At 41.9% G+C, this 25,328-nt stretch overlaps 3 protein-coding genes across 8 annotated transcripts in view; 1 reads left to right on the forward strand and 2 right to left on the reverse strand.

Moving 5' to 3' along the window:
• LOC131878032 (osteoclast-stimulating factor 1-like) lies at positions 1 to 1,476 on the reverse strand. Its single transcript, XM_059223932.1, has one exon. The coding sequence runs from the start codon at positions 1,032 to 1,034 to the stop codon at positions 303 to 305; it is 732 nt and encodes a 243-aa protein (XP_059079915.1). The 5' UTR covers positions 1,035 to 1,476; the 3' UTR covers positions 1 to 302.
• A 654-nt stretch (positions 1,477 to 2,130) lies between these two features.
• Positions 2,131 to 25,328, forward strand: part of LOC131878014 (uncharacterized) — a 68,878-nt gene continuing 45,680 nt past the window's right edge. For 2 of the 6 annotated variants that reach the window (XM_059223893.1, XM_059223895.1), the window contains exons 1-3: positions 6,515 to 6,889; positions 8,139 to 8,385; positions 8,480 to 8,648. In XM_059223893.1, the coding sequence (XP_059079876.1) occupies positions 6,804 to 6,889; positions 8,139 to 8,385; positions 8,480 to 8,648 (502 nt within the window). In that variant the 5' untranslated portion in view covers positions 6,515 to 6,803. Of the gene's footprint in view, positions 2,378 to 6,365; positions 6,890 to 8,138; positions 8,386 to 8,479; positions 8,649 to 25,328 lie in introns of those variants that run through there. The other 4 variants (XM_059223894.1, XR_009372940.1, XR_009372939.1 and 1 more) reach the window with 4 other exon arrangements.
• Positions 22,838 to 24,695, reverse strand: LOC131878021 (uncharacterized). Its single transcript, XM_059223921.1, has 3 exons — positions 24,323 to 24,695; positions 24,011 to 24,250; positions 22,838 to 23,932 (listed from the first exon to the last, which is right to left on the reverse strand). The coding sequence occupies exons 1-3, from the start codon at positions 24,554 to 24,556 to the stop codon at positions 22,967 to 22,969; spliced, it is 1,440 nt and encodes a 479-aa protein (XP_059079904.1). The 5' UTR covers positions 24,557 to 24,695; the 3' UTR covers positions 22,838 to 22,966.

Here is a 25,328-nt window from a genome sequence, read left to right on the forward strand (position 1 = left end):
CCCCCCCCCCCCGTGGTGACAAGACTCAATATTTGCCAAAGAAAATATCCCCTCGCCCAAATGTTGTTAATGTTATGTTACTTCTTATCCTCCCTACCTATCCCTACACCCACTTGTCCTCCCATTTTCCATCGCAACCGTCTCTTGAGCACAGAGCAACCATAAATCTGTGTATTATAGATTATGAGTTATGAATTTACATTTGGTTTAGTATGTAATTAGGTGAAATTATCAATGAATCTGGATACATAATGCAATTAAAAGAAAACACATATGCCCATTTTGGCTTGAGATCGTCGCTGTCATTGGTCTTCTTGATCACTCAACTCGTAATCACTCGCGTTATAATCGCAATTAACTTGATTAACAGATCCTTCTCGGACCTTTTGCCAAATTCTGAATTCCTTCTGTGTCTCAGTTTCCTGTGCCAAGGCCATAGGTCGCTGACCTTCCTCATTTAATGCCTCAAAATCGGCCTCCGCCTCTCGCAACGCCTGAACGCAAAGATGATGTCCTTTCCAGGCCGCATGGTGTAAGGGCGTGTCCCCCACGCGATTCCGGAGCGATGTTTTTACATGAGGAACGGCCAAGATTCGCTTTAAACAATCCAAGTGACCCGAATGGGCCGCCCAATGAAGAGCCGTATTACCAGCCACATCAATGGCATTGACCGGGATCTTGTTCAAAATGCACTCCTCCAACAGATCCATGTTCCCTCGACGAGCGGCATCATGTATGGGGTTCTGTTCGAATGGGGACTGACCATTGCTGTTGATCAGATAATTGGCCGGCACGAGACCCTCTTTCCCTTGAGACCGTGCCTTCCACCAATTGGGATCACTCTGATCGTCGATGATGAACAAGAGCGCTCCCTCGCCGAATGAGAGCTCTCCTTCGTCCGCTTGACCTTCGTAGGGGAAAAGGGCCCGAACAAATTTGAGATTGGAGGGTTTACTGGGCTTGGGCGGAGGTTTGGAAGGCTTAATGGCTGGACCCTCATAGGGTTTGGAGGTTGGAACCTTAGGTTTGAACATGTTTAGAGATGTCGAATCATGTAGCACAAAAGCCAAATAACTGCCTTCTTATCAAGGTATAGTGGTGCTATTCGTATGAGGGCTGATTCATCTGAGGCCAGCCTTCCTTGAGGGTTTACGCTTGTAGTTGATATTACTGGATCTGACAAGCTGGACCGTGCTGAGATAAGGGCCTTCGAGTTCGTGCTCTCATTCACAGCTGCACTCTCAATCACACTTATCAGGAGGCCATGATGTTCTCCGGAAATTGACACACGAAGATCAGCAGACGAAATAACCTACCGACCGCTCTTTCTCAGCCATCACATTTTCTCTTGTTCTTGTTGAGGAAGCTCCGGAAAATACTGCAACTTGTATTCAACACTAGAAGAGCGATACTTCCAGCAGTCTCACTTCACCTTGTCCCAGAAAGGATGATAATTCAGAATCAAGTACTTTTTTTTTAAAGGAATCCAACCTTCTCTTCTTACAATCTCGAGAGAATAAATAAAAAAAAACCACGTCACTCGATGCTACACGGTGTACACAGAGTCAACGAGGCAAGAATGTTCGGAATATCCAAGGTTATCGTCGCCGAAGCAGCAGAATGAAAACTATGTGGGCGTGAGTTGTTGCTTGGTTAGAGTTCCTGTTGATGATGATCCTAAAGATTGTCAAAACCTCTTAGTCTAAGGCTTGGGCAACATAGCAGTACTTTCTTCCATCTGACTCCCTACTATGGAAGTAGTGTACACTCAATAAAAGAGCTTTGCTGAGTCCCATTAATTCGACGTGATGAACTTAGCATGCATGAGATTCAACCCTAAATTGTTCAAAAGTATACCATAGCTTCATCATGTGAGTCATTCCATTAACGGCAACTTGTATCCGTTTCTTAGATTGTCAGGAATAATTCTGGGAAGAACAAGTGACAACAATGCAATGACTCTTTTATCGATCAATGTGGATGATAATGATGTGATGGCAAGGTGACTTTTTCGGTCGAGATAATAGTTCGCCGCAAGAGAGCCAATGCTTGTTTGTTATTATCTTGAGCTGAAGAGAATTAGTTAGAGGCCACGAGGAGTGCACATTTCTTGTTGGCGAATGTGCCCAAGTCATTCACTCTCGCTCACTCAATCAATCTTTTCGTCAGTTCGGCTGTTGAGATGATTTGTGAAACTTGACTCATTCTGCATAATTCGCTTGTGATTGCCGTGTACAATAATAAAGGGTAAAAAAACCATTGTGAGCATTGAAAGTTGAAGATCAGGAACGACGAGCATGTCGACGTTTGTGAAGGAGAAGAAAAAGTTTTGGGAAGAAAAAGTGCAAGAAGAACGGAAAAAATCGCTGCCAGAAAGGTAGGGTCGAGATTTTTTGGAGAAGAATTTCAACGGAATGTTCATAAAATGGGTGCACAATATTAAAAGTCAAATTATAAGCATTCCAACGTCTGCAAGAAGAAAATAACTCGGCCGTGCTAGTACAACAGAGCTCATTTCAATATTGTTCGAACGAAATTAGTGACCCAAATAGTTAGTGCAACAAAAGCAATAAAAACGACTAGATAGTACATATTAGAGAGCAAGTTTCTTTACCTGAGCATCTGAGCATGGGTTCATTGAAAACTATGGAGTCTTTTTGCTCGTTAGCCCAACACTGCTTAGTCACTTTAGTAGTCATAGTTAATTCAAGATATTAGATGGATTACTTAATGTTCTTTGGTCATTGGGTTATCTTATGTATTCTCAGGGCTTGAGGATACCATGTTGGTCAATAAAATTGCCAAAAAGTGGAGTGATAATTTTATAATGGGAATCGCCATTGTCATTCATAAGGAATAAATTCATTTTCTTTCCCAAGAGATGAGCTCTGGTTCAATAAAGATTTTCCTCAATTTTTAGTTTAATCAAATCTCTAGATCTAAAGAAATGTGCTCTTCAATTTCATTTCAGTGGAGAAAATAGACCTTATCCTGTGAGATCTTTGAGCTTTTTGCCATAGCTTTTGAAAGCAAATAGCTAAATTGAATATCTTGGCCACTTTATTGTACGGTATTTTCAAGATGAGAATACCAACTGGACAACCACGTGCATATTAAAATTCACTGAGGACTTCTATTTGACCCATGAAAAAATGCGTGCATAATGTTAGCTTGAATTAGAAATGACACCTAATCCACTTCACACGGTAACAATTATCATTTTCCAACGAACTTATCAGAAACTTCTTTCTAACAAATATCATACAAGTTTCTCCACTTTCAGGACAATATTTTTGGGAGGTTATGTTAGGGATGATTCAGCTCATTGGGACAATTGATGAATTGTAAAGGACGATTATCAATTATTCAGCTTGCCCTTATCGACTTCCATGTCGTCAAAACATCCATTTGACATGATTCTTTAGTATGGCATGGTTTTTGATTTGTTTCTCACTGCTTTATATTGAATTATCTTGTCATGACACGACCGTATAGTAACGCTAAATTTTGACTCGGCCACTACCTTGCTAAAAGAAGATTAAATTTGAAAAAGTTTCAAACACACGAGTTCTCACCCTGTGCCTTTTCAATAAAGGTCAATTTTGAACAAGCAATTGAACAAACAATTGATTACCAAGTAATCATTGTTAGTTTTTAAGCTAGCACTCCAATTATAACATATTCCAGAATAGCGGATCTTGAAATTAGGATGTTATTGGTGCTGAATAGAAGGGGCTAACTAACACTTCAATAATTTCGTTAAAAATTCATAAAATATCAAGCCAAGTGTATCATGTCCATGAAAACTGATCAATCAATTCAAGTATCTATTGGGAATTTCATTACTACCAACATAACATGAAAACTTCCAGCCAATATTCCCTCGAATAATCCAAGGCAGTAAAATGTGGCAAACCAAATCGCATGAAATTCTCCGAAAAAGGGTTTTATATCTGTGTTGGAACTCCACCAAAATAGGACCAAAAACAACAAATCTAATACAAGGCATTAACGAGTTTGAGACCTAATAAAAATCAGGAATTCGGCATACTTTTCGCTTCTTTGTTACAGAGAGTAAGTTCGAGTAGCATTGCCCGAAGCTCGATCTGTATTTCACAGTAAATATGATATGACGTCATACAATTTGTTTTCTTAACCTCGTTGACATCTTGAATAGCTGCCGTTCGAAATCAAGCCGTTCAAGTTTATGACATTTGTGTAAGTACCCTCAAGCTTTCAACTGAAGCCAACACGAAAAGCATTTCGAACGGAATATAGTATCCCCAAATGCCTCGAATCCCGCCCAGCCTTGGCTCAGACATTTGATTACATCTTCTCGCCAGCACAAACTCCAGCGGAAACTTGCTAGAGAATCCTAGATAAGGAATGCATTTGTACGTATGTTAGCAACGCCATGTTGGTAGGGGAAAATGATATAAGGGCAGCTTTCTGTGCAAACTGGTTCTTCCATTTCGATCAAGGGAGCATATCCTTTATGAATTGCTCGAATGGACTTATGTCATATTTTTAAGTGCACCACCCACTGAAAGCCGCTTTCAAGGCAACCCTTTGAAAGTTCTTCAGAAGTTGAAGTGGAACAACATTCAGCTCATCATCTGTTTATATCCGAGATTGAAATGTTGAGTCTGAGCCAGGGTGTGTCTGCTTATGGAAAGTGATATGATGTTGAAACCCAAGAAGCTTGAGCCTTGGCCAGATCTGTACATAACATTGCCTTTCTTCACTGTGTGTACGTACTATTATAAATGCACAATACATGTTTGTCCGATCCGTTTTGCTGATGGCTTCATCGTGGTTGACGTGGTCGTATTATTTTTGTGGCAGACAACTCCAGGAGTCAATATTGAATCTCGTGGACCCAAAAATACATACGCTCAGGTTCCTCAGGAGCATGTTTTGTCCATATAACGAGATCCACAAAGAAGAGGGAGATCTAGTCAGCCGGAGTGATAATATGTGGTGTTCGTAATCATCAGATGCTTGGATCCCCCAAACAGACATCTTGAATCAAAAGGATCATGTGAGACGTCGCCCTTATTAGATTCGAATGAGAGAGGTGCTTTGATACACACGGCCACCCTTAGGGACGATAAGGCCTTGAAGTTTGATAGAATTGACTGATTTCCATATTCATGGAAAGTCCGTGTTCCAAAGCTGAAGAGTTTCAAACCCGTCTCGAGAGTAAACTATACTACGAAAGAATTGAAAGGAACTGCCGAGATTGTGGATCCATGAAGACTGAGGTCTGGCCAGAAGCTAGAATTACTGAAGCATCTTGTGAGAAAGGGAGTGAGAGAGAGAGGTTAATGATTTGTTCCCGAATAAAGGCATATCTCCCTACCTATTGGTCTCTGCAGTATTTCCCATTCAATAGGCTTTTCTGAAAGGCACAATTCCCTTCTGAAACATTACGACGGACGATTAGAGGGGAAACCAACCTGGTGAAGTTCGTATCCACATTCATAATGCGCCGATATTGTGGTGGTGGAATTGAAACTTGGGTATTCTTCTAAATACTTACGACACCATGATCCCCCCCCCCGAGGGATGAAAACCAGTACCAAAATGCCACTATATATTGGAGATACTCCAGGAATTCCGACCAATTCCGACGGCTCTGATATGCCCAATCCTCGCAGAATTGATATTCAAAGTTTTCCATGAACTGTGCTTCGCTCTTTTCGCCGGAAAAAAAGGAAATTTTTCCTAGCAGCCTTGTCTTGTATTCTAAAGGCCACACATCAGAGGTCGCAGCCATCCGTGTCGACCATAGAGGATATCTTTTCTTCCCAAATGCTGAGCGAATGGGATCCGTCCGACATATGTGGAACACACACATCCACGGGATCATGGAACCGAGTTACGAACATGAATGAGCAAGGTCGCTTCAGAGTCGCCCTCGTCGCGTTCCTGTAAGGCACGGTCTCGCTCATCACTAGGAAGCATCAGGAAACATGGACGTATTCCATGTCTTCCTCCGCACTTCTCAAGTTCGAGGAAGAAGCCCATGATCCTCAACGCCCCGAACCAAGGAACGATTGCTTGCACGCAATGGCAGGAGAATGACAGAAAGAGGAGAAGAGGGAGAGGAAGAGAGAGCGAGAGAGAGAGGAAGAGAGAGAGAGGAAGAGAGAGCCGACCTCGGAACTCTCTTTTCCTCTTTTCCTCTTTCCCACTCCCACTCTCTACGTCTCTCAACGTCTCTCCACGTCTCCCGGTGGGTTGAGGAGAGGCCAAGAGAGGCTTTTCGAAACGGGAAAAAATGATGCGAGCCGTTTGAGTCCGTTTGAGTCAGTTTGAGAGCCTGCGATCTGCAGTAAGCAAGTCCTTGGCACTTGCATCGTGCATTTACTCTTTGGCATTGCTTTTGTCCTCCTCTGTCTTACGTCCTGGGAAGGAACCCACTTATAATGTATTAAGTTACACGTGGGTTGAAGTGGCCGTCTCAGATTCACTCCATCTTGGTGGGGCTTTTCCCACATTCCTCGAATCATGCCCAACAAAAGCATCGCCTCGGCCCATGGAACGATTTGGAACTCGATCGGATCAAGTGGAGGCCTTCTTGTTATCCAGCTGAATTGTGAAATACAACGTGAAATGCACTCTGGATCCAACCTACAGACAGCCTAAGCCATGCTCAACATGAATTTCCGGCCCATTGTTCAAGCCCTTCGTCCAAAGTTGCGAGTCGAGTAAAAGTGCACAAACAACCTGCCACTGTCCAACAACAACACAGCAGGTTATGGTGCTGATGAGTAACAGTGAATGAGTGAAGTGGCATTATGGGTAATTGCTTGTCAAGCCAAAGCCCGGCCGCTGCTGCGGCAGCTAAATCAGACAGCAGTAACAGCTTCAAAGGGTCTGTCAGGTATGTTGAGACTGTCTCAAATGTATTTACCTAAAGTTGCCAAGTCAAAAGACCTACATACATATGTCGAGTGCCCCGGATACAAGGTCGGATCATGCTTTGCTTGCCAACAAAACAGATTTAACTCACTCGCTTTTCGATGAGTCTTCTGGAAGTGATCAACCTTTGTTGGAAGGAGCAAAAAATTAGCCTGGCTTTGGTTGGCAATTTTTCAATTTGTTTTCTTCTCCAGTGAGCAAGAACTTTCTAGTAGAAAGCGATTGGCATTGTTGGCAAAAGGCCGTGGGCCATAAAAATGTTCCAACATCGCTAAGAGATGGAAAAATATTTTTGCTAGCCAACTAAGAAACCAAGAACAAGGTTGAGAGCGGGAGACTCAAAGAAGGCAAACTTGATACCAAAAATATGCTCTCTTCCGATAGGCCATCATATTTTTCATTATCATTCCATTTCGTTCCAGTTCGAATCGCTTCAGCGTAATAAAACGAGCCCATAGGCCTACGTACGTAGAGTGGAATATCTTCATAACGTACTACTTACTTTGTCCGTAGTCCTTGACTTGGAAGAGCAGGAATAAGAACTTTAATGGGCTCTGGGATGGATTATCATTGTGAACTAGTTCGCTATAAAGAGGGCTTTCCTTAAAACTGTAGGACACATCTGATGAGAAAAGGTTGAACACGAACAGAAATTGTACGTGACATTCAGAAAACGTGTCTTGTGTCCACTTGATTCTGCAAGGAAAATGATTTATTCCTATTTCGTGACAGCTCGGTTTATTTTCAAATGAATTTGATCTTTTGGAACACTGTCAAGAATCCCTAAAGCAACACAACAACAATGGTTGAAATATCATGCCATGTTAGATCTTATTCTCCCTTGGGCTTGAGATCTGTTTCATGAATTATTTTCCGTAATTAAGCTTTTCCTCTGCCCCCATTCTCGCTCGCTCTATGCCTACCACTATTTTCGTTTTTATGAGAGTCTCATCATAGTCATTGTTTTCCGGAGCGTTGGGCATTAAATTGGCTCAAGGCCACTCGACTTTAATAGGCTGATGTTCAATCATAGAACTGAAATCGATTGGTCGATTTCAGGCCTTAGGCCTTTAACTCGGCGCCAAAGGAATATGTCTATATACTGTGTACAGATTCATATGAAATAGGAGTACTCCACCCGATGTTTTATCCGTTTTTGCTCATGCCGTTTAATCTTAGCGTTCTGATTCTTTCATGAGCATACGTTTCAGATCTCCGATGGGATTCTCTCGCCAGAGAATTCCTGCCGAGTTCCTCGATGGATTTCCAAGTTCCAATGACATGGCATACCCTGTCAACAACCGTGGGATAGCCACCATCGTGACTCAGCCTAAAGGTGAGGGAAGATCCATGACGCTTCCGGGGAACAAATTCAGCATTAGCTTTGATGATAATTTGTTGGGGCGTAAGCGGATATCCCGTGGGGGCACCATGGATTCCTCGAGGGACAGATCTCAGGTAAGAATATCTGTTTGTTCATGGACAACAATACATACGTACAATAAGAATGATCCACTTACTACTACGTGGGCTTGTGTTTTACTTGTTCCAGTTTCAAAGTGAGGAAAGATTGATTGGAGGCCGAGACGCGTCGATCGTGCTGAGTGTCCAAAAGTCCCAGACCTCGATAATGTCGAGTTCCTCTGGGGGTGTTCGAAGGCCTCATCATCGCCTGGCATCTGTGTCTTGTAGTCAATTGCCCTTGGGAAAAGCCGATAAAGGTAGGCCAACCTCAAGATCCAATAGACTCGCTTGTAGGTAGTGCTTGCCAGTAGCAGGGCTGGAACTTTCTAAGAGGCGAAACCAATTCTTCAAACCCACTTCGCTAGACAAAGCAAGGCTGTTAGAATCCCTCAAGGTTGTCACTCGTTAGAAAGTCAATAAACTAGAATTACAAGTTTGTTTCATAGAATGAGTGCGTGAAAGGTTTTCTTTCACTTGGTAGTGAAAGGGTGGCATGACTGAACTTCATTGTATTGGGTTAATAAGTCAACAAATGATTAAAGAAAATAATTTGGTACCGATATCTATGTTTCTAGTAGAACTCAAGCAATGCAAATTTAAATATATACCTAGCTCCATTGAAAACCTTTTCGTTCTCTACATCTAACTTCGTGAACGCGAGGTTTTGTCCCATTGGTTTAACTGTTTACAATACATAGTACCAGTATTCGGGATTCAGGATTTTGTAACCGGAAAAAGGGAACATTTTCTTTTACCTCGATTTTGACCAAAGAAACTCCGTCCAAAATCGGGGACGACGGCCTTAACTTTGCTCGGGCAGTTCCAGTATATATTTGGCAACGACTCTATTACACCGTATGTCCATTTATTGTTCGCTGTCCCATCTTCGCGGCAAGCCCGTGAAAGTCTCTTCTCTTGCAAGACGATTCTCCTCTGGGGAACAGACTCATCTTCATTCTTTGCTCCAAAGAAGTTCCAAGGATTACTACTACTCATCCCACTGTGTGCTCTGTGTTGAGTGTACATACGGTACTACAAAAGCGGGCAAGCGTCGGAGTAGATCTCGGGTATTATTGGGTGGGTTAGTGGTGACTTCCAAGACATGAGGAAAAAAGTTTGCCTTGACAAATGGCCCTCTTGGGAGTCGAGTATGGAGAGGCCAAATCCTTAAGACAGTGCTTACGAATGAGAGGCTACCACTACTCTTTGCTTTATCATTACCACACAGCCTTAATACTAGTAAAAACGACGGAAAAACCACGCCGGGACAGACATCGCCAAGTCATAGTAGAAGCAAGAATACCTCGTATATAACCATTGTTTGTACGATATGGCAGGGGAAAAGATCGTATAAGGCTAATACTCAACCAGAGCAAAAAGAATCATATTCACGAGTTGCAAACTTGGTGTACCGACCTAAGTGATTTTTTTCTGGTTTCAATTATGACGGCACATAAAAATATAATTGAAGTCTCAAGTATCGTGATCAACTTCTATGATACTGTACATGAAGGCACTTACTTACCGCATGTTGTTGGAGAAACCATGCTTGATTAAAGCTCGAGGATGCGAGAAATACGTGCCTCTCCTAGAATATTTGGTTCAACAATGGTCGTTTTTCCATTCATGGAACAGCTTGGTCGAGGTAGTGAGACAAAACCACCAGAGTATGAACAATAACAAAATGATCCTTGAATTCAAGTGACTTTAAAAATTTCCTCGCGCCAAGTTTTGTTTCATCTTTTTTACAAGTTTCTTGGGACGCTCCGAATTTCTGAGCTTTTATGCAATTTCGAGTATTTATAATGCAAGTTAGTAACATCACTGATGACGAGCTCAGAATGGAACCCATTCAAAAATGTACCTCCCAGTGCATCGAGCCATTTTCTTGGCTCCTGCAGTTGAAAAGTAGACATAAAATGGTTCCCAGCTAATTTTGAATGCAAACTCGCGCGAGACCCAAGGGAATGGATGGTTCTGGCAATGAGATGGAACAAAAGTGTGCTCAATTTCCTTGAAATATTCACCACAGGCATTTCTCAGAAATATGACCAACCTTCCAAGCTTTCTTTGAGTGGCTTGGGTCTTACGAGTATGCTCTTGGGGTTTGGCCGAGAAGCTCAAATACATTTCCAGCTTGGTCCTTCCTCATGCAGCTTCTTCTTTTTCGTCGTCGTTGTCGTTGTGCCTTACCCCTTGCCCGTTATTTTGGCACAGAAGCAACTCTCCTGTCATCGAGAGACACTGCAAGTAACACATACCAAGGATAACAAAATACAAGTCATAAACACTTCTGGAGAAAAATCTAAAGTCTCATTTTTTCTATAAAACCAAAACACTTTTGAGCTTCTGTTTTTTTTAGATGCATACCCTTCCTCAATACCCATTATAATAAAAATGTGGACAAGCCAATGTTTTTTGAATTTATGGTCGTTTCGTTTGCCATTAAGGCACAAACCACTTTGCTTTAGTTTTTATCTGGTCCATTCAAGGACGCCTTGGGTTCGTTGAAACCATATTGGGTGTACGTACAATAACAAGGCTTAGCCGGCTGAGTGATCTATTCAAAAATCACCAAACCTGGATTTTTCAGGGATACCTAATCAATGCTTCAATCTTATTACGTCTTATTAAAATGTGACTGTAGAGTCCCTGGACGCTTGTGGATTCTTCTAATCATATGATGAAATAATGACATGCGCGATTTCTTTTCTTTCATAAACTAAGTAATCGCCTCTTGGTTTTACACTACATTACAATTCAGTCTAACACCCAAGGTATTAGGAGCTGGACTTCATGGAACTTGATGGAAGTGGTCACGGTTTTTTTCTTGCTTTTTTCTTGATGTTTGAAAAAGGTGACCTGATCAGGCAATTCTGATCTAACTTTAAAGACTACTTAGATGCAAGATATCATTACATTGATATTCAGGGATTGCCTGGTCAATTTTCTCCCCAATATTTTTGAAACTAGATTTTCAATTGTTCCGGGTGCTTTTCGTTGGGTTAGGTAACGAAGTAAACAGGATACGGTCCTTTGCGTCGCATAATTGAGCCAAACAGAAGTTGGCATAACTAAGCTAAGCAATGTGCTCCATCACTGATTAGAATTAAGCTTTTTTGGGTGGTTGCGTAGGCTTGCCAGCATCTATGGGAATGCCAATTTTGACCAAAGGTATGAAATCAAACATGATTACGTGAAATGCAAAATGACGCACTTTGCTGCCACAGTGTAAACGGTTACAGTGAACTTTTTTTTTGCCCAAACCTTCTTGGTGTTTTTCTAGCTTCAGATTAAGAAGAGAGGAAAATTAGGTAAAAATACACTAATTTCGGTGAAAAATTACGATGGGTAAATGTTTCCATTTTCAAACAAACCCGCCGGTATCAGGTGGCATATCACAAACCTTTCAAATCCTTCAATTTCTTCACCCAATTGCTTGACACTATTGTTAACCATTAGTTTGGACCATTTTTGCGTAAGGGTTGTGATTCCGTCTTTCTACTTGGCGAGGACGAAGAGTCTTTGCATTCAATTGAAACGTTTGTATTGTTTCAATTGTCTTTCTGGTTTTGGTATTTTTTTTATGTCCTCTGAGAAAAAAACCAGGTGCTCATTTTATATTTTATGCTTGTTCGATTTTTATTCTCTGAATATAACATCAGTGATCAATTCAGTGGCTCAAGAGATTTCAAGAGCCTGAACTGAAAATTCAAACCGTAGTAGACCAATACTTGAGGATTTCCTTTTCGCACAATCATCCAATTGTTAAGATGTGACTGTCGTGAGTATTGAGTAGAGAAAGTGCCCATTGTTCAGGAGACATTGTTAATTTCCATATTGTGAAGTCATCGACAATCGACAAAAAATTAGAATAAGCGATTTCATTCAAAAATAAGATCACTGAGATTGAAATAAACTGCCAAGTACGACCACAACTACCATTACTCCAAGTACGAAAAGTGAATCGAGCCGCCTAATCAGACAGAGAGCCAGTCAAATTTGAGCACTACGATGAATGGTTCGAGAAGATTTCCGTGTGATCAAGAGACAATAGTTCAGAAATGCATTCCAAAAATACGAAGAGAAACCCACTGAGTTCAAGATCGGTCCTCGTGCATCCAATCAATCTGCTTTTGCAATTCATTTTATGGGTAGTTCAAGGAATTGCCTGTGCATTCTGTGATGCTATGGATTCAGACACGCACTGTAACGAATTCCATGCTTGGCAATACGTTGCATGTTTTTTTTTGAGGTTGGATATTTTTGGAAGCAAACCAAAGCCGTCATCTAAACTTCATTCCAAGTAAGGTGGTTGCAATTAGGCCGTGTCATTTATCGCAGTGTCAAACTAGAGAGTCAAGGGCGATTCTTCAGGGGTTGTAAAAATTGAAACCCAGACATCAGATTTGAACTTCCACTGACCCGTGGAGTGAATAATTTTATCCACTATTGCTCACAGGGTGTTTTCAGACTTTAATTGATACGAATGCATAGAAGTTACTCTTTGAGAGAAACTTGCCCTCATAATCCACCCTGTTGTGTCAAATACAGACTGTCTGGAAAGAAAAGGGCAAAAAATGGCAGAACATATTATAGCCAGCAGGATTCTCGAATAAACATTCCTTCAAACATACTATGCAACGAAAGTGAGGACACGCAACCCTTGAGTGCTTCAGAGGTAACTTCCTTTCTCCTACCAATTTTTTCGAATGCTTCATACATTTCCAAAAGGTTTTTGTCAACGAGAGCTCGGTAGTGACAAATTCCCTCTCGTGAGCGAAATAATTGAGCATATCGATTGCAGCCACGGTACTAAAGACCATGATCGAGCTTGAAACCGGGTGGATAACATACGAAGTAGTATTCTTGCCAATATGGAAGAACGATAGTGCATTTGTGGGCTGGTTCGTAAGTTTATCCAATTATATGCGCAGGAAGACAACCTGGCTGAGGCCCTTGCGTGTTAAATTCCGAGATAATGCAAGTTTGATTGCCATGGAGAGTCCTTAGTAGAAAGACAAGCTCGCACTGAACCGGACCATATCCGCAAAATGGCACGCATGCGATATCCAGTCTAATTTATAATTTACTCAACTTACTACGAACAAACAATTTTACTGGTAGTATTCGCGTCATTGTATGTATATGTGTGTGTGCACACGTATCTATGTAGTGCTGACACCCTTTTTCTTCTGGAATTGGCTACCATTGCATCCAGCTGACTTTATTAACACCTCTGAGACTCTGTTTTTGCACCGACAAAAGAGTCAACTGTATCATGTTCTTTCCCATGGTTAAATGCCCATTGGAGTGAATGCCATTCGAGTTGCCAAAAGAAGCTCCAAGTGTGATCTCGGAGGAAGGGTAAGAATGACGATGTTGTTGTTGAAGATGATGATGATGATGATGATGTGAATTTTGATCGTCGAACGTCGCCTTTTAATACCGCACGGTGGGGCACAACCCCGCAAAACACCACGAGAACTACTTGTACGGGGAGGCAGCCAACGATCACTCTCTCTTTTTTCCGGCGGTGTCGAATTGTTTTCTTGGCTTCAACTGGTTTCAGTCGCGTTTGAGTAGTGAACGAGAGAACGTCTCGCGTGCGTTTTCGTACAGGTCCAGGAAAAAAAGGAACGTGCATCCAAGATCGCGCAGAGTGCAGGGTCAACCTGAAAGGTGGAAAATAATTGCTCGAAAACCAATGGCACATTATTCGTTAAAAGGTGCTCACTCCAAGACAAAGATATCGTGAAAACTGTGCCCACCCTACTTTACATTTTGCGGCTTGACTTTGAATTGAGTCAGAGATAATATTGAAGTGTACAAACAAGTGATGCCTGGCGCCTGTACCGCACTCTGCAACTGTTTGCATGTATATGATACGGTGGGATCTAGAATCTCGGGATGGAATAGCAAAAGTTGTGACTTGAAGCACTCACTGCCCTCGAACGGATTCGAAGAACAGATGTTTTAAAAGCTGCAAAACCGAAAAGACGATAATTTCAAGCGCAGGTAAGCTGGCATATCATGATTCATTTGAGGCCGAAAATACTTAGGATCGTTCACGAGAGATTGAAATTATCTCGAGGAAATTATCCGGACGAATGTGGATGAGTGTAAAGCCGCAAGCCTTACAAAAGTACATGGTTGAAAGTGGAAGGAGTCGTCAGACCTCCCAAGAGGCAACTCAACATGGGCCTGGCGAAACGGGACATGTTCCCAGTTGGTTGTGTCATGGAATGGTGTGTCTCAAGAAAAAAGTCTTTCAAAATGCATCCAATACTCAAATGCACAAGGGTAAAAGGAAGACAAATAAATCAAATATCTTCATGTTCAAAGACATTGATTAAAAGAGAGTTTCAGAGTTCCTAAGCCGTAAGGACAGTGTAAAAGACCGTGTCGGGTTTCTGCCTTGCATGACTTGTGAGAAGAGCACGTTATAAATTAACGCGTTTCTTTTCATTTCTCAGCCTGAGCTGGTAAGGCCGGAGTGGTCAGGCAGGCTGTAAAACCATTTGAGGTGCTAATTTGAAAGGCTTTGCCAATCAATGGAGATTGCTGTGGTCATCCTGGATGCACAGACCCTCTCAGGCACATCGTTCATCGTTCATACGTGGAGCCACAGTACATGCAAAATAGTCATTGAAGAATGATGCCTTTCGAACATCTTCAATGGGTTCTTACCTTCAAAGTCTTTCAGCCTCAATGGTGTCAAAGAAGGTAGCCATAAATTGGTGAGAAAGATGATGGCCCGCTAATGATCGAACACGTTGGTGCTAAAGAGCATGTTGTGACGACCTGTAATTTGAATGAATAATTTGAGTCCCCTCTTGCTCACTTGTTAGTTGATACGAACGATGCCACTAAAGAGGCCAGTTTGGGTCCTAATTAGAAAATATCGTTATCCGATTGTACATATAAGGCCGTTCTCCAATGATTTAATTCTGCAATTATTCAACCACGCCTCGTGACAGAGGAAATATTTTATTTATTCGACTTTTTGGTGGGATGCGATATCTCCAAACGGGAAAGATGCCAAGTTTTCTCTCGAAAACATGAATGCCAGTGATTGAGGATCTTGGGAGTGGAATCATGACTTGGCATCATGACCTGGATGGTGTTTCAATGTTTTACACGGAAAAAACGAATCTTTATTGCCGTTTAAAAGCCGGTCCACCGAGCACGAGGCCAATCTTGAATGATCCCAATCTTTCGCCCATACATCCAAATTGTTTCAGAAATGAGCATACCTGGCATGCTTATGGTCAACTCCATTGAATTATTCTGAACTGGGACGTCAACTTTCCGATTTCCGAAGGTCACCGTTGGATGTCAAAATAGCCAAGGTACTAGACGAATTCTTTGTAAATTAATGTCAGGGAAACGTTCAGGAATGTCTGGAGAATTTCCTCCAAAGGACTGGCAATCCAGTTCTTTGCATCCTCTTCCTCCTCCTGATGCTAATTTGCTCATGTCGTACATGGATTGGGTTTTGGAGTCTCGTTAGGATGTGACGAGCTCATTCGGTTTTTTTTTTGAGAATGAAATTGAGTTGGCTGTTCTGTTGGCAGAACACTCTTTAAAAGGCTCTTCACCCATTTAGGGATAACTTGGCTTGGACAAGCTTCAAGGGCGTGGGAAGAAGAGCCATGGTTTGAGCGATCTTTTGCACTTAAGAGGCCTGCGAGAACGACTTTTGGGATGCAGAGGATTTCAAGTGGCTAGGAAAGTTCGAAGTCTCCTGGACTATTCATCTTCACTTTTGATTGACAGTGGTCTCTTTCATTGAACTCCTCAGAGAGTGTGAAATATTTACAGCGACCTACTGTGCAAATTTTACTTTCTCCACACACTTGCGCACTACGGAAGACCCACAGGCTCCCTCCTTCCAGTAAGGCAGGGAGAAAAGTTCTTGAAACCTGGCTTGATGTTGTTAGTACGAGTACGACGCACCCAACAGTAGCGGATGTTTTGATTGAATACTCAGATAGAATTGTATTTATGCATTGTCACACCGCGACTTGGGAATGATAATCATGAGCCTTTTCAAATCTCGCTTCAAATATGAGTGGCGAACAATACAATTGGGAGAATGTGGCGTAGGGCACACTCACTCGTTCACATTCCCCTTTGAAAGTGACATCATTCTCTCGTTAAGTCGGAGCTAAAAGAGCCCCTTTCTTGTTGTGGCGGCGGAGTTGATGGCCATCTGAGAAGTGACAGTTCCATAGGGAATTTCCTTTTTGGCATCTGTGCGCATGCAAAGCAACGACCTTTGAAGGCTCTTCTTTTTTGTCCTTGCTCCGTGGAAAAAGGCCGCCCAAAAGTTGACAAGGGACATGGCAATCACATCAAGGAGGGTCGCGAGGAGTCAGTGTAATAGATGGAACCATTTCGCTATTTTCAAGATTTAATGAGGGTGGAAATTTTGGCACGTCTTCCCAGCAAGACAAGCCAACACCCCCCAAGGGGGATAGATGCGAAAGAAATACCAGAGCAGCAAGCAGCAAAGTACACTCTTACCCAGTAAGCAAAGGAAGTTGGCAATTTCTTGTATCTCAGATGACGACGAGATCTTGAACAATTTGAGGCGGAAATCATTGAATGAAATGAGCTTCCTCTTCACTCAGTTTCAAGACTTTCCAAAGACGCTCTTTCTGTACGTAGAACATCTCTCACTCACGCTGTGATGGGTTCGCAATAGGAAGATAGATGTTCTCTAATTTCCTTGCCGAGATTTTTGCACAATTTTCCTCGCGATCTTCTTTTTTTTTACGATCATCACTCAAAATTTACTGTCCTTTAAAAAAGGAAAGAAAAGTGCAAAGTCCGGCCAGCATCATCGTCTTTTCGCCATTTCCGCTTCCGAAGAAGCAAGCCTCCCTCCCCTCTTCCCAATTAATTTAGATGACCAAAACTTTCACAATTAGCTCCCATATCGACGGACTAAATCGGTCACTCGGTCTTATCCTTCAGTGAAGCCGACGTCGTCGCAAACTTCTCGAGTGATTCTTCCATTCTTAAGTGGAAAAAAAACTCATCCGTGTCGTTTGGGCGTACGAGTTGCATTATAACTTCCTCTCGTACTTGCATGTTGTTGGTATGTACTACAACATCTCTAGCGGATACATAATGACCCCATAAGCATGCATAAGGCACGGTTGAAAGGTCCCAGTAGGTGTTCATTTGGTATCATTACGCGGGCAAAGATTCGGCCTCTCTGGACACTTGACCACATACAGGCCCCGGCCCTTTCCCTTGAATACATATGACCTCCGATAAAATCAACATACTGTTCTCCTAGGCCTTCCCTAGGCGGTGATATGGTTTGATCTCTTCTTTTTCCCGCCACGCTTCGTTATTGCTGGACCCATTCAGCGCCGGCATTATTTTTGGGCCGTCATGAATATTCATTTAGCATTCAATCTTTCAAGGTTTTATTGGTCGGATTCTTTCCACATGTGACATTTGACATGGAATCCAGTAACACCACCTCCTACTACCTAACATGTCAAATGTAATCATGGTAGTAGTGCTTGCTCGGCTCCTCCACTCGCTGGTCTCGTTGGTTCGCCCTAGCCATTGGTTGGTAGGGACTCGTTTGGAAGTTCAATTCATGTGGTTAGCTTGTCGCCAGAACTCAAACGAGCTTGGTCGGAGTCGGTCGGATGCCGCCGTTGGCTTTTGGCTTTGGCTGATGACAGTGATGCGTTTGAGATAGAGGGGAGACAAGTCTTTAATCTTGGACATTTTGAATGACAGCTGAGCTGGATGCTGCTGGTTAGGTTGTAAATCTCGTGGGGGTCAGTCAGTCAATAAAACGACGAAATTGAGACGGATTTGAGACACCCGACTAGATCTATTAGATAAACAGGACCTGATTGTGCTGGTATTAGGCTCATTGGAGAGACTAAAAGACGGCTTCAATTTGGTAGATTAACGTTTGGGATGGTTACCAGTCAAGGTAAGTAGGCAAAGATTTATTTAGTCGTCGCCTCAGATGAGACAAACCTCGTTGTGATGGCGTGATAGGACTTCTGCTCGAAGTTGGACCACCTGACTTTCCCTCAAACGTATTAAAGACTTGAATGAGTTTGAAATTGGGGAAACCCTTGTTTTTCAATGGATTTCAAATGAATTCCAAAATATTTGATAATGTTCTTATCTTCATCGTGCATTGTGGTCATTAATCGTAGCATGAACGTGAACTAATGACAAAAATGTTTTTAATTTTACTTCCATTGGTCATTGGATCCTTTTCTTCATTTGACTTTGAGTCGATTGAGACCTAGCTATGATCTGATTGAATTTTGGAGTCTCTTAGTTATCCTCGTTAATCATAAAATGAAGCAAAATTGAGCTAAAACGTCAAACAATTGACTTTTATTGCGCTTTCGTACATTTAAGTTGTATAAATAAGGGTAACAGGGCTATTGCTAATAGACACAGAGAGCGCATTCGGTCAGATTTGTTTCAGATCGTGAGGCGATCCTCGGCAAGTGCAGTCACGCCATCTACTGTAGGTTGTGTAGGGTATGGTGTTCTCTAACAACCAGAAATGGCATTAAAATCCTGATACTGCTTTTTACGTAGTATAAAGAATCCGTCTCGGGCATCTTGAAACGGCTATTCTAATCTTTTCAAGCAAATTTGGTAGTTTTGTGTGAGTGTATTTACGTTAGGACTCCTTTTGGATCCTGATTTGATTATCGAGACAAAAAGCAAATTGCCTTTTGCAAAGCTAATCTACTGCAAGATAAGGGTACCCATTTGGCCGTCCATGTTTTCCTGATAAGTCTTTGCTTGGGTGTCAATAGATGCCCGTTTTGGACACTCGAAGAAAAAGTCATGACTTTGGGTGGTGTACCTCGAGCAACATCATTCTTATCCTGCCAGTATCTTGAAAGGATCGCCATGACTCAAATTTCAATGTCCAGATATCAATCTATGGACGATTACTTTGATGGCTTGTGATGTGTCTGAATTTTCTGATCCGGGAAAGCTATCAAGCATCCATCTGATTCGAACCAAGACCACGACGAGATGAGCCGAGATGAGACGAGAGTTGGTCTGTTCATCATTCTTGAGCCTGGTCACTCAATTTGGTCCTCTTTATGGTCCGAGGACCTGTGACCATTGGAGTCTACTATTAAATCAATCGAACGCTTAGAAACCCATCTAAAGTCTTTGGCTAAAAATATGTCTGGCATGGCATCCAAAGTGCAAAAGATAGTTTACCTATGGTAGTTGTAAATCGTATTCGTAGAATCACACAGTCAACACAGTCAAACACTGACGAAAATACAGCAAAAACAGTTTTGATTTTGCTCCTGTAAGATTATTAGGTGACCCTTCATTAAATGCATACCTATGACATCTTCTGGCTCGTCAAGGGTCTAGTGTTATCTAATAATCTTCGTAAGGTTCTAAAACTTGTCATTAATTGTGATCAATGTTTTGCTTTATTGTTCCCCGCTGAATGTCCAGACATGATTTAAATGTGTGAACCAGTGACGGGCTCGATTTTTCACTCTCCGCAACCATTATCAACTATTTGAGAACCATGTGTTTCATTGAAAAGATACATAAAAGGTTGATTGCTGATATAATATGATACGCGATGGTGTGTGTGTGTGGCCTTGCAAAAGTGAAGAGATGTGAAAATATTAGTTACCTCACCCTAAATAAGGTCGTAAATAGTGTCTCATGGACAGGATTGCAAATTTGTGGCAAATCAAAGACGTCTTTGAAATTGGCAAGTTGATTCAGCCAATACGGCAAATAAACTAATGATTTGCAGAGGACACTTAAAATTGGCAAGCCAGGTGGAAAAATCAAAAAAATATCGAAATTGCAAAAAAGAACAGAAAGGTAGAATTAAAAAAAAGTGCTAATTCGTCAGCCCAGTGCTAGATTGGCAAATAAACTTGTGTTAACCTGACCACTTAGAAAGCAAAAATTGATTACAAGAAATGGAGAAGAATCAACTGACGTAAGAAGCCCTCTTTCAAGAGCCTCTCTATATAAGATATCAACCTTTTTTTAAGGGTAAATACCAAACAAATTGTCCCTTTGCGGATTATTTGCCTTTAACAAAAAAAAACAGATCTGAAGTAGGTAAAGATATACTAATCTAATGTTCTTAGAAATGCTTTTAGCGCCACAGAGTCGATGACTTAGTTTGCTAAATCTTCGGGCATTTCTCGTTAAAAAGGCAACTACAAAAAAAAGGTAGCAAATAAACTGAGAAACATTGCAAATAACAAATAATTCCTTTTTGGGTGCTAAATCTTATTTGCTAGATTTCTGCATCCCTACTCGTGAGACGTCCAAGATCGCTTGAAAAGGACAAGTGCACTTGAAGCAGCTTGTGGAGCAGCCCATCGATCTTCTCTCCATCTATGGCAAAACTGATTCACCTCCACTTGATGTAGAAGATAGGAAAGTTGCTCCGGAGCCACTTTGAATCATCCAATCGTTGACGAAACAAATTCATCATGTTTATGCACTCTTTTCCGCTTCACTCGATCAGAAGTTATACTACTAGTTGGTTTTCTGTTCAAAACATGATTTGTTACCTCATACCCAAAATACTATACAATAGTTTCTAATCGGCAAGTCTTCTTACTTGATATGAATTGGACATGCCGACCTTCTATTTCACATTTACTCCACCTGTAACCAACAAACCTCGAACACAAGGTACCAAAACAAAAAACGAACTCGTGTAACTACCATTAACTTTCAAACCAAGGTGCACATGCACAGCGCAAATTCGAAATGGTTGAATAAAGGAAAATCCGTCTTATTGACAGTTGATTGATGCGCGATACTCATCCCGTGTTTTAAGATGGGCATTGTCCAAATGAGAGAGCGAAAGTTACCAACAGGAGGAAAACAAAGAAAAGGTCGGATCCGACGATCCTCTAGAGTCAAATGTACTGCTAATGAGAATCTGTTTAGAAGATGCAACTTAGCTGTAAGGACTAAGGAGGCAGATGCGGTCGAATTCAACGCGTACAAATAAATGAAAAAAGAGGAGGGGCATACTCGAACTTCTTTTTTCCCAATTGATGAAGCCTCCTAATGGAGAAGATTAATTGTTTGTGCACCAACGTCGTTGGATTGGCGATGAAACATTCATCTTATGGGTAGTGTGACCCGGGTATTCAACTTTATTTTTATCTTTATTAGTACTCTAACTTGATTTGGCGTCTTTCTGGTTTGACCAGTTTCCTTGAAATCAACAAAAAATGCTCAAGGTTAAAAACCAAGCCAATATAATTTCATCAACCTACTGTACAATACGTAAAGAACGCATGGAACGTAAGTATCAGGACTTTTGAAATGAACCGAGATGGACCCTTTTCATTTCTTAGCCATTTGACCAAGGTCCTCATTGGAAAACAACCCATTAATTAGAATTCTCAAGCATAACAGTCTCAATAGATCAAATTCTTTGTTTTTGTTGTTATCATAACATCCATTGATATAGATTTAATAGATTTGCTCTTCCCCCGATATTTCTGGGCGTATAACTCCATATTTAGAACTCCATGATATTCAAAATAACTTGGCCCGCTGCCTTAACCATGGATGCCTCGAATTGTTTCTTCTGGCTCTTGAATGAGCAGCATCCTTTGAAATGGAGAACTAGGACAGAAGAGAAGCGACAAATGCCTTACGATACGATTACTGATGATTTTTGATCTAAGTGAACGAAAAAAATGGTTCCTGTGTATTGGCATCAAGGCCCATTTCATGTAGTATATTAAAAACTGCTGAATAAACCTTCCGGTGACTCTTATGCTCAGCAAATATAAATGCAGTAGAATTTGTTTTGGCTATTGGATACGATGGATTTTTAATCACCTAGTGGCCATTTAATATGATGATTAACGATTTAAGCATGGCTCAATGCGAGAACACAAATAAAGAGAAATATCGACGTCAATTGATGAAATATGTAGACATGATATCCGGAGTAGCTAAACGGGTGCTTCTTTTACAGGGCTACACGTCGAAAATTTGTAGATTTGACAGAGTTCTTCGCATTACGTTGCTCAGCAGGAAGTCATTGGAAAACTTGTTCATGATTGCGCAAAAAGAGACCGAGCTCTCAAGAGACACCCGGACGAAATCGTCCAATCTGCGTCCCTAGCTACCTACAATGTTCGTGGGTGTATAATTTTTTGGGAGGGGCAAAAGGAAGCTGCAGGTTTTTGGCATCCAATTTGTTGCAAAAATAATGTTGGATCGGCTTGCCAATGATCGTGACGTGTCGGACACGAAACACGTGAAATTTTTGGCAAGCGATCTCTATTTAATTGTACATGACCACACTCATTTGCATATCTTACTCGTCCGCTGCTTAGTCACCCGTCTGATGCAGAAACTTCTCGCGACGTGATGTGAATAATTCCAACCAAATCCGACGAGATTGCGTTTGAAAGCCCAAAATTTCATTTTATTTCAAAATTAAGCGAACATAGTCGAATAAAGTGTACGTAAAATATGACCGAGACCAATTTCAAAGAAACGTGAAGCAAAGTTGAACAAGGGAGTCCTCTTAGAGCCTACCGATACCTATGGCAAAGGTGGTCCACGCAATAGAGAGAGGGAACAAGAATCCGACCTCGTTCCGTGGGGTTCCACTATCCAAACCAAACGCATTCAAGAGACTGCCCAAGAATGGTCGAGGATGACTGCCGGCACAAATGGATTTTCGCTTTCCGATTCCACCGGTGACCGAGGACGCACAGATTGAGTCCCGGAGGATCTTGTTTTCGATCAACAGGTTAGCCTGATCCTCCTTGGCATTCAACTCCGCACATTGACAAAAGCCCCAGCCGGCATTCTCTTCCAACTTGATCTTTTTTGCGATCTTCAACTTTTCCTCGTCCGAGTAGCCGCTGAAAGCCACTTCGGCCATGCTCTTCCTGACTCTCCAAACTCGGTTCATGGTGATCTTTCCTTTGATTCGATCCTCTGGCAAGTCGGGCTGGTTGGTACATTTGCTGATGTCTTTTTCGTACTCAACTTTGAAAGAGGGCCTGGCCCGGTCGTTACGGATGATGTTGCGGACAATATCCAACTCTTCCACTTGTTTCATTTCAAAAGCCTCCAGCTCAAGCACCTCAATGAGATTGTCCTCGACAATTACTTTGGAGGCTCCATTCACATAGAACCGGCCGGTTCCAAGTTTGGATAACGTGTTTCGCTTGAAGTAGACCTCGCCTTCGTAGTCGTAGTACTTGCTGCATTCAGACGTGCTATCTTCAACTTGGTGCTCATTGATCACTTCAATCTCGAAGTACTCCCTCTTGCTCTGGAGATTGTCGCCCAAGTTGAATTGACACTCCTCAATTCTGATGATGGGGTTAATTCCCTTTATGCTATTGGTACTCTTCACGATTAATGGATCTGAATTCTCGTCAGTCATTCTCACTTGATGGAGCAAAACCTCGACCTTTTCCTCAAAGTCCAATTGGGTACCCGCCGTCATATTGATATTTCTAAAGTAGATGCTGGAAAACTGCAATGAGCAAAATGGACCCATCGTTATTAAGAGACAAGCAGGCACGAGATCGACTCCAAACGAAGCTCAAATTACCGCTTTTTCGTTGCGCTTAGGTTCGTTGCTCCTAAAGCCGTATTTGAAGGACAGGACTCTCATCTCATCGACATTTTCAATTATGAGGGCTCCTCGGTCCAAGGTTTGGGGCAAATCTCCGTCATACTCGGAAAGGTCGAGTTCCAAGTTCTTGCAATCCCGAACCCGTAAAACCGCCGAGTCTTCCCATTTCGGATCAGAAGTCGGAAACTTTTCAATTAGGTCATCATCAAACACGTGCTGAAAAAAGAGGGCACATTAAGCAATACTCATTTAAGGTCAATCTATAAGTGGCTTTGTCATAGCGCTTACCCTGGACGTTCCTTCACATACACAATCAATTGCCTGAAATCCGCCACCTCCTTGGCCATTTTTGAAGAGGATTCCCTGCACGGCTCGACTGGATAATCTATAGTCTGAAATACTTTGTTGAGTCTTCACTTCGCATTTGAACGCCCCATGGGCGCAAATGATGAGACTGGCCAACACCAGGTATGTCTCCGCTTTATACATAATCATTGTGGTCCCTGCGAGTCTCGATCGCATACTAAACCGCGCTCTCACACTGTTGCTTATTAACGATTGTTCCAATTCAGGTATGAGTTGGAGAGTGTTTAGGCCTCTACAGTACGTTTTTACTACAATATCTCTTGAACTGACACTCTCCGTTGCTTAAATGCCAACGCATAAACCAATGGCTTTCTATAGAGGACTTTCGAGCACCCAAACGATCCCCTCCTTTACGGACAAAGAACGTATCAAGGGTGCTTTGAAATATTTCTAGAGACCATCATAATCACTGAAAGTGAGTTGAAAGGCAAGCTGAGGGTCCCTTGGTGAATTGCACTGACACACCTTTGGTATCGAGGTTGTTGTGAATAATCAAGGTTTGATTGAAGTTTTGAAGTTACGCAGAATTTTGCGTGGGTTTGACTCGCTGGCTTGACTTTTCTGGACTTTTTTATAGTGAAAATATCGAATGACCTAGAATAAGTGAAGAAGAGACAGGTATCCGAAATCGGTCGAAACGCTCCAATCTTGGGCTTTCTCGCCTGAATACTGGTTGCTGGGTTCTTTTTCTGAGCGCACCTTCGTTAATTCGTGTGTCCATAGAAGGGAACTAGGCTATTGAAAAGTTTACTTGGTCCAGGTATTTGGTGAAATGGTTGCTTAGTGTGCCAACGGGTGGCGAAGCCCTTTCAATGTGTGGCACTGCGAGGGAACACAGATCAATTTATTATTCAGTTATGAGTAATGTTGTTCGCGGCGCGCAGAGGCTTATTTAGGGAGGCTTCTTTACGATCTAGAAAGGAAGCAA

The sequence above is a fragment of the Tigriopus californicus genome, chromosome 3 (genome assembly GCF_007210705.1).
Source record: "Tigriopus californicus strain San Diego chromosome 3, Tcal_SD_v2.1, whole genome shotgun sequence".
Taxonomy (NCBI): Eukaryota; Metazoa; Arthropoda; class Copepoda; order Harpacticoida; family Harpacticidae; genus Tigriopus; species Tigriopus californicus.